This window comes from Macrobrachium nipponense, chromosome 36, assembly GCF_015104395.2.
Source record: "Macrobrachium nipponense isolate FS-2020 chromosome 36, ASM1510439v2, whole genome shotgun sequence".
Taxonomy (NCBI): Eukaryota; Metazoa; Arthropoda; class Malacostraca; order Decapoda; family Palaemonidae; genus Macrobrachium; species Macrobrachium nipponense.
The window spans coordinates 55,274,793-55,284,792 of NC_087220.1; the positions used below are offsets into that span (position 1 = coordinate 55,274,793).

Sequence of the window (10,000 nt, forward strand, 5' to 3'; positions counted from 1 at the left end):
GATAGAGACAATGTCCACAAATGGATAGACACACTGCAAGGACAAGGAGCACGGTTGACGAAACTAGAATGCTTGACTGGCTCACTGTGAAACTGTGGCATTGTGAAGGCTGAATTGGACGAACATTTTCAGCAGAGTCAAGGGCACCGACGCACACCCTGTACCTGGTTAAAGAAGTTACATAGATTAAAGCTCTGAAGAAGAACATAATAAGTCTTAAGTACTTCAGTTTTGAAATTGTTCCCAACTAGCTAAGTACAGTATCTCAAAATCTTATATTTTCACATCAGGAAAATTTGTCTTTGGGAAATAATCGATGGAAAAATTTGCAATTGCTGGGGCAAAATAAAGGTTATATTGACCATGAGAAATTACACTGAATTGTAAATTCCAAAAATGAATAACTTTCTTTTCTAACTTTGATATCCTAATGTTAGGCTAAGTGATATAGTAGTGTAATTTTAAATTTTTTTATGGGAAAATTAAACGACTATGAACGATTTTGTGTCCATATAGTTTTTAATTTGTCTTGGAGAGATCACACTGCTCAGCTTTCTGTATCTGCTGCCAAAAAATTGGGTTTGCTGTTTTAATACTATAAATTCTTTTCTTCATCTTGAATATTACAGCTATGTTTTTTTATTTGTTGAAAAATGTGGAATCCCTGCTGACATGAGCATCATGGGAAATGAACATACTGATAAAGCAGCCAAAGGTACAATAACTATGACCAGATTGAATATAGCTTTAAAAAAAAAAAAAAAAAAATGCTGTTTCAAAAACCCACCATCTACAATAAATATTAATTTTAGTGGAATAATGAATCTGATAACTACAAATGAAAAATGGATTAAGCCCACTTGGCTTGTGGTGTTCTCTTGTTTCAAAGAGTGCAAGTGGTGTTCCCTTGTTTCAAAGTGTGCAAGTATATTTGGTTTTTGTCTCTGAAATGGTCGCTTATTTGACCCAAGGCATTGGATGAATAACCCCCCATCCCAGACAGTAGAACAAGACTCTCAATATAACAGTTAAACATACTGAATGCGAATATCCAGTTTACAGGTAACTATAAACATCAAATCTTAGAAACAAATCATTAAAATAATATGTGGGCTATTTGAAAGGAAAAAAGCTCTCTGGTTAGCCTGGTGAGTTTAGAATATCACTCGGTGGTATGGTTGAAGTATCTTGATGAATAGCATTATAGTAATAGCAATGAGCTTGTTCCTTCTTGTTTTTGGAATAGTATTTTCCTTATAGTATCTTCAGAGCCATAGCTTTTACTCCCCCCTCCTTGATTGAACTGAATCCAAGGCAGTTTCTTTGATCTATGATCCCACTCATATCTCCAGTGCCAATGCTTGTAAAATTTATGTGAAGTTAATAGTTAATCTTTGCTAAAATTTTAGAAAATTTGTATTATTGAAACTTGGGTTTTTTTTAATAATTTTTGGGTAACACTCTTAACCCAGTACTACATATATCTGAGAATTAACCGCACACAAGTTTTTCAGATTGACATTCAAGGTTTTCTTGATTTATGAGGCTTGTTTTCAGATTAGGAGAGTAATGTGAATTCTGCTAGCATAATATTGTTAGGTATAAATATGTTTATACAGTAGTTTTCATTTTTCCATTATTGGTTCTCAGGTTCTTTTAAAGTAAAATTTTTATGCTGTTTCTGCCTCGCTTAGCACTACGTATTGTGAAACCGGTTAACCTTATTTTAATCTATGCCTTCCAGAAGAGATTTGTGTAGTGGGTCTTATACTAAATGTTCTTTGCACTCTCCCTCTGGGACTGAGCCACATTGCTTTTTCGTTTCCTTTCATCCATTCCCATTGATCATTTCCTACCTGCCTGCTTGGATTTCCACTTCATTCAAGAACATCAACCCATCATTTAAGAAAAGTGACTCAATCCTTTAGTTTAACAAGATATAATAAATCAGTACTATATTGTAACCTTACCTCCCTCCTGGTACCTCTGGGAATTTATGTTCTCTTGTTGTGTATCCGACAGGATTTCTGGCAACTTCTTTACCAGATGTTGTGTTATGTACAGATAGGATAAATCCTCCCACATCTTTTCTTGTCGTCACATACCAGGATATATCGAGTTTTTCCATGACATCTGGATTGTCCCCATGCAGTCGGAATCGTACATCAGGGTTAACCTTGGAAAGAGATTGAAAATAAAAATGAGGAAGAAAGTATTTGAATGATGAAATTGTTTCTAATTTTGAAGCTTTTCATGGTACTGTATTGCAAAACATTTGTTGTAGTAAGCTTTACCTAAAACTTATCGAAACATACATCTTACATTTAATAGTTTTATGATAACTTAAGGTATTTAATTTTACACTAAAGTAATTGTAAGATTCTTATATGAAAGGCCTCAGTTTGATACCAAGATGACGTTAGATATAGTACATATTACAAAAGTTATGTAAGAGTCTACTTGAGACTCAGAGGTCTGGAAAAACTAACCCCTATTAATAATAACAACAAAAGTTATGTTGAAGGTGAGAGACAGAAAAATAACATTAATAACCACATTAGAGACACTGAATACAAAAAATATTCTCACTTGGTATTCATCATATGCACGCCTTTCATCGCTGCAGCGAAGTTCACCCTCTAAGACATTGTTCAGTGATCTGTTGGTTAAGTGAGCAGGTCTTGCACAAATTACATCGTTCCAAGACTGCGAATCCAGCCAGGTATCTAACCATGCTCTGATTTTTCGTAAAGTGCAGTCACATTCCACAGGATTGTTCTGATATCTAGAAATAGCAGTGAAATAGTATTAATTTACCATCAGCATCATCAGTTATATTTGATATTAGGATTTGGTACAAAATGTCATTATTAATAAGTCTTGTATAGTTATAAGTTTCACATACAACTAGTGTATTAAACTTTTAACTTAATATAAACACAGTTTTTTCAAAGTTTAGTAGAAAATTTGTATAAAGGTAGCTACACAATTTACCTGACAGTGGTTCCATTGATTGCTCGCGGAACAAACTCCTCATAATAGTTGTGTAGGTTATTGTTACTCAGATCCAAATATGTGAGATTCTTGTGGGTCATAAGAACCTGAGCAGGAACAGATATCAAAGTGTTGTTTTGCAGGTACACTTCACGTAAAGCCCCTTCTTTCCCGAAGACTCCATTACCAAGGGCTTCTAGGTCATTTGATGACAGATCTAAGATTTCCAGTTTAGTCAGATTTCCAAGAACTCCTGGTCGCACTTCATTGATCAGGTTATGGGATACATTTAGAAATCTAACCTTTTGCATGCCTATAATGAGATTTTTATGTAAAACAGGCATTATGTTATAACTTAGATCCACAGTTTGTAAATTATATGGTATCCACTTATGGTAAGGGAACATCTTTTTAGATACCGTACCGAAGAGGTTGTGGGATACATTGATGTGACGGATAGACAGGAGATCATCAAAGAGGCCGTTTGTTTCGTTATCAACTTTTTTGAGGAAGTTGTGAGAAAGGTCAATTGTTTGCATGGATACGCAACCCCTAAAGGCTTCATTAGGAATATGGTCTAGTGCATTATGTGATAAATTCAGAGTCAGTAACTGTAATAGGCCCTCAAAGGCTTGTTTGCTAATGTTGGAGACCCCATTGTAAGCAAGGTTAAGTCTGAATACTACTGGAAGACGACCAAATGCGCCTCTTGTTATGTTTTTTATTTTGTTGTGGTCTAAGTTGAGATATTGGAGAGTCTGCAACTCACTGAAGGCTTGCCAAGAAGGCACAGTTATAGAATTGTTATTGAGGCTGAGAGTGCTGAGTGAGTTCAAGTGGCGGAAAGTACCTGCCTCTATTGAGTCTCCAAGATTGTTGTGGTCTAGGTTCAGGTACAGAAGTGCATTCATTTGTGGCCAAACAAGACCTGGACGAATGTATGAAATATTATTGTGTTGGAGGTAGAGATAATTTAGTGACTGTGGAATGAGGAATATTTCTGTTAGTTGGTTATTGTTAACATACAACTCCCGCAGGGAAAATAGATTAGAAAACATTGCACGAGCAACTTTGTTGAGACGATTGTACGAGACATCAAGATCAAGTAGTGTTGGAATTGTCCCGAAAATACTACCAAAGAGGACTTCAAGGTTATTGTGACTCAGATTGATGTGTCTCAGGGAGAAAAGATTGGAGAATACACCCCGTCCTATCTCTTTAATCTGATTGTGACTCACATCAATTGTGTGTAGTTCGTATAGTTTAGGGAATGTTTTCTTTGGGATTTCTACAATACGGTTATAGGATGCATTTAAAATCTTGATTCCAGGAAAGTTGAAAGAGATATTACCAAGGTTTGTAATGTTATTGTACTGTAAACGTAATTCTGTCATGTAACTTAGTTTCCCTGGGAAGGCTTCTTCAGGAAGATATGAAATGTTGTTGTAAGATAAATCAAGCACAGTGATATTCAGGGTATTTATAAATGATGACTCCTCAATTGTTTTTATCTGATTATGACTGATGTTTATAGAAACCAAAAAGAGGTCTTTGAATGCTCCTTTCTGGATGGTAGTTATCTGATTTTCAGCTACATCGATAATTTCACAGTGCTCAAATTCTTCAAAGAGTTTGGCATCAATCTGAGTCATCTTGTTTCTTGCAAGATCAATTGTTCCTATACGCCTCATGCTGGAGAAAGCACTTCGCCCAATCTGAGGATAGAAATATTTCTCTATTAAATACTGTAGTACTGAGTAGAAGGGTATATGTGTTTGCCTACAAGCCAATTCTGTTTAGATCAAATGCTTTGTACATTTCACTTGCCATTTTCAATTGAACTGAAGGTATTTTAGTCATTTCTAGACTTTCAAGAATGATTTACAGGACTTTGCTGAGTTTACTCACCTTAGAAATCTGGTTATCGTTGAGGTATAGCCTTCGTAAGAATCTCATAGACCTTAGGGCTCTTGCATCAATCTCAGTAAACTGGTTATGGGCTAAACTGAGCCAACCCATAACAGTGTTACGAGCAAAAGGATTCCGTCCAAAGTCCTTGATCGCGTTGTGTGACATATTACACCATGTCAGCTGGTTCAGATCCTGGGACCATTGACATGAACATTTGTAGTAAAAATAGTTTCATTGTTTCAAAGTTTTATTATAGATTCAGACTACTGTATTTGAATACAGAGTACTGTCAACAGAAAGTAAACTTACTATGTATGTAAGAGTATGAAAAATTCAAACATTTGAAAATAATATGTATATGTCACAGTTGATTCTGCAAAGTATGTCACCTCATTTTTTACTTACTTGAAAATATCCTGGTTCGAGTTTGTTGAAATTGTTGTGGGAGAGATCAAGAAGTTTGACATTTCTCTTGTTTCGGAACGCTCCGTTAGGAATGTTGGTGAGTTCATTGTGATGTAAGTCTATTCTGTTGAGGTTCTTGAGCCCCTGTAAACATAATTTCATATATTTATACATCATTTTCTTCCACCAGATATCACTTTGACTCTTATTTCAAAAAATATTTCACCTATGAAAGTCTATTATGATTCACTTTTTATTTTGTCTTTTCGTTGCTCTAAATATTACGTTCATTTTAAATACTGTTATGTTTGAACTACCTGTACTAACTACCTTTTTTTATTTCTACATAAAGGTTATCAATGCTGATATATTTGATTAGAAGGTTGCTTTAATTAGTCATCAGATCTTTCATGTTGTTCAATATATATACTGAAAAATCATACATTTCAAACATAGTCTTATGCTCTAAAAACCTGACTTTCATTTCATTCAGCCCTCCTTTGGTTACAACAATACCTGGTAATTCAAATGACATAAAATGAGATATTTCAGAATCATGTTTGTAAATAACTTTTCGTTATTTATAGAGATGAACCTAAGACAATATAAATTATCACAAATTGAGATGAAAAGGACAGAGGTAAGGAAAAGTCTTTTATCCCAGGAAGGAAGTAATCTGAGCCAATTGTCCGTTTTAAGATGCTACCTAAAATTTTAAAATAATTATAGTAATTAATACTGTGAACCCCTATATTCGCTTAGTATGGATTCACAGATTTCTCTGTGGAACATACGTACCCATTATTCACTGTATTTTTCTCTGAGAAATATCCACAAATTTCTGTTTTTTTTTATCAATTTCATCATAAAATGCTCTTTTTTGTGGAAATAATTAAAAAAACCAGACATAAACAGTTTTAATGGGTCTTTCTTGAGTTTTATCAAACAAAATAGGCAGTTTTATGGGTTTTTACTGGGGATTTAACTATTCGTGGATTGTAGCTATTTGCAGGGGGATCTGGTACGCATCCCACGGGAATACAGGGAACACTGTATTCATTATAGTTATTCATATTGTTTTTGGGAATGTGAATTAAGAGAGCACTGAAAAATCTGGTACTAAAGACCATTCATACTGTTATGTTCCTTCTTGAGCTATGAACTGGGGTTAAGCATTTCATGAGGGCTTATGTAAGGCAGCTCACACACCAATGCAGCCACTTATATGGTCCTATATGTCGAAAGAAACCTTCATTGAACTATAGTTCGTTTCTTGGGCCCCAACATTTTTAATGATAAAATTACAGAAAAGCACAGATTTTTTTATTTCTCATACAAATTTAATGTACCTGAATTGCTCATCACTCACCATTGCACCAACAGCCATGGCCATAGCGCTCGGAGGCACAGACCAACATCTCGGTGAGTTTGTAATGCAACTGATCCCCATACGACCAGCGTAGCAATTGGTTGCACGTGACTACAGTTTCAGTCACCGCAATGTGGGAGGTTTTAAAGAAACCAGTTAGTCAGTCGCAATAAAATTGGTTATGGCATTGTAAGCAACTGATTTCATGTAACTGGTTGCGTTGGTGTCTGAGCTGCTAAAGTAACTTCACAAAATTGCATAGCTTCATTCAATTGTTGTCACTGAAAATGCCTCTTAATTTTTTGTTAGGCTGCCTATTTGACTTTATTTCAATTCAATTCTTGGTACCCAAAACTTAGGTTGATTTCTCGTTACACGTACCTTAACTTTTCTGTACATCATGCCGTGCTCACTACATTACTTTCTGGAAGGTGAGGGCTAAATACTCCTTGCAATTCTCTACCACTTTTACTTGTTATCCTGATGGATTAGTATAGCTGTAACTTACTGTTCTGAAACTTAGTGGTACAGAGGTCCCCCCGTATTCGCGGGGGATGCGCACCAGACCACCCCGTGAATAGTTAGAACCCGCGAATGTTTGGAACCCCTATAAAAATGCTAAAAACAGCCTATTTTGTCAGTTAAAACTCAAGAAAAACCCACTAAAAATTTTCATATATGGTTTTTTAATAGTTTTATCACAAAAAGTGCAATGATGAAATTCATAAAAAAAACCAGGAATTTGTGGATATTTATCATAGAAAAATACCGCGAATGCGCAAATTTTCTGCTAATAATGCGGGGAAACATTCTAGAGAGAAATCCGCGAATGTGTGAGTCCACGAATCTGGAGAACGCGAATAAGGGGGGGTCCACTGTATATGTATTCTTACCTGAAGGGCATTTTTCTGCATGCCTTTGATTCCACAGTAATTTAGACGAAGCTCCTTCAGATCCTGTAAGTTTGGAACCATTGCTTCTGTCAGCTGTGTGATATTAGCTCCATTAACTTCCAGCACCTGAAAAAATATTGTATTAATAACTTTGCTTAGAAATTGTCTGAGATATTTTCTTGATAAATAGTAGACGAATATCACGAGTATTCGTTGTAGGGTTAGTTTTAAAAATATTTAATGTAGCTTGTTTAAAGGAAACTTCATTCATCAGAAACATTAGCAGTGTGATGTCATAGTGTGTAATAAGTTTTACCCATTCTTTTGCTGTTTCATTTTATTGCTGTACTGGGTATGTATACAATACCATTTCAGGAAAAAAAAAAAATAGTTTTCTGAGAGTAACTCAGGGTTAAAAATATGTTAGGGAAATGGAAAGGTTTTCTTACATTAAGGCATGAACCATAAGGTGTTTGTGCTACAACTTATATGATCTATTAGGAAATGAAATGATTGGGTTGGTGATGTCAGGAGTTTAGAGGGCAGTATTGGAATGAGTAGCTGCACTCTAGCACAAGCATGGGGACTGACAAATGTAAATGGAAAAGGCTTTGAAAATGTGTATGTATAGTTTTTAAAACTTGGCACCACAGAACTTTGTATTTTCAGTGACTAGAAGTGCTTCTAAAGTTAGTAAAAATGATTTTCTTAGAAATTTGTGTTCAGCAAATCAAATTTTCAGTACACAAGATATATGAAGTCATTATAGATGTTAGAATATAGGCATTGTATTAAAGGAAATGTAGTGCCTTATTAGAAAGACTGACTAATGTTGATTCCCAGTCATGAAGTCGAACTGACGTGGATTTAACAAATTTCCACAATATTTTCCAATAGTTTAGCCAACCATAATCATGTTCATTTTTGTTATAATACTCTCCTCACTCCTATGGCACCATCTTTTCGTTTATCATGTTTTCATTTAGTCTGTTCTGTTCAGCTCATCCATTGCTAATGACAAATTGTTTAGTTGTTCCTGTTGTTCTTGAGTTTATCCATTTTTCATCTTCCCCACAGCTCTCCTAAATTCTATTATTATTGTATATTAGTTACTGATCTACGGTTTATTCACACCTTTGTGTATATAATATACATTATTATATATATATAGATATATATGATATATATATATAGTATATATATATATATATATATATATATATATATATAGATATATATTATATGTATATATATATAATGTATATATATATATATTATATCTATATATTATATATCTATATATAATAAATATATATCACAGATATATATAGATATAATATATATTATATAATCTTAAAAACTAAGTTACTTGCATGAAAACAAACAGCAGGACTGTACTCTCAAATACGTACGTATGTCCATTTTCTGGTTTAACCTTAACATAAAGGTTAATCCTGAAAGTGCACCTTTTTTTTTCATTAAGATTAAATACATCCTTCGGCATGATGGAAAACTTGGCAATGCCTGTAATTATAGGAAAGTCTCAACTTTTCTTAGCTACTGTATAGTGCACAGCATCAAATTTTAATCATTCCTGACACAACAGAATACAAATTTACAATATACAGAAAGCCAACATTTTCACTTTCATACTTTCATTATTTTAGCTATAATGACAGTTCTATCAAATTTGGTGTCGCCAGCAATTTATGCTTAAGAGCCTTACAGGTTTCTTCCCCAGATTTCCTGGAAAAGGAAATTGAACTGATCTGTAAGCAGCTGCCATCTTTAAAGTACCCCGACCAGGGTTGGCGGTTTAAACCAAATGGTTTAAAACATGGTTTAAACCAGTCGATAAAAAAACCATGGTTTTTTTTATTTATTATTTTTTTTTTTTTGTCTTCATGTTTCCTTTATAACTTTTATTTTAGGTAATATATATTTTTGGCAACTTTTGGTGTTTTTATTAGTTACTTGGGCCCTGAAGCATAACATCTTTCCATAACACATTTACTTACCAATTTCATTGCCAGTTTCCAAGGCAACACAATTACTGTAATGAGCCTTCATTCTTGCTATTTGCCCTTCCATTGCTTTGTGGCATTTTTTGCAAATAGCTCTACAACCCTTTCTGCCTTCCACCACTTTTTTTAAATTAAATTTCCAAATGATGTCTGCGTTTCTACCTGTCATGTTGATCAGTTATTTTCAGCACTATGACCACTTGCAGTCATGCACATTATTGAAAAACAACCAGAGAGCGATTGTAGCCTACCATGGCTAAAGTAACATGGCACTATGCCAGGCATGCCAGTAGCATTAGCTTGGCAGTGTTCTTACTGTTGCCAACTAGCCATATTTATGATTAAATGACCATGATCATGTAATCATATTAATCTGCTATTTAAATCTGGTATTTATTTTTTTA

The 10,000-nt window shown here is 34.4% G+C and overlaps 2 protein-coding genes across 2 annotated transcripts in view; one reads left to right on the top strand and one right to left on the bottom strand.

Moving 5' to 3' along the window:
* Positions 1-10,000, top strand: part of LOC135203672 (tubulin alpha chain-like) — a 147,333-nt gene that overhangs the window by 42,771 nt on the left and 94,562 nt on the right. The gene's annotated exons all lie outside the window — the stretch shown is intronic.
* The window catches only part of LOC135203242 (insulin-like growth factor-binding protein complex acid labile subunit), a gene marked incomplete at its 3' end in the record, with an annotated part of 20,227 nt that continues 10,228 nt past the window's right edge, over positions 2-10,000 (bottom strand). Inside the window, exons 2-8 of the mRNA XM_064233014.1 lie at positions 7,573-7,698; positions 5,311-5,454; positions 4,903-5,097; positions 2,995-4,709; positions 2,590-2,785; positions 1,971-2,176; positions 2-164 (exon numbers count right to left, since the gene is read on the bottom strand). Of these exons, the coding sequence (XP_064089084.1) occupies positions 2-164; positions 1,971-2,176; positions 2,590-2,785; positions 2,995-4,709; positions 4,903-5,097; positions 5,311-5,454; positions 7,573-7,698 (2,745 nt within the window). The remainder of the gene's footprint in view (positions 165-1,970; positions 2,177-2,589; positions 2,786-2,994; positions 4,710-4,902; positions 5,098-5,310; positions 5,455-7,572; positions 7,699-10,000) is intronic.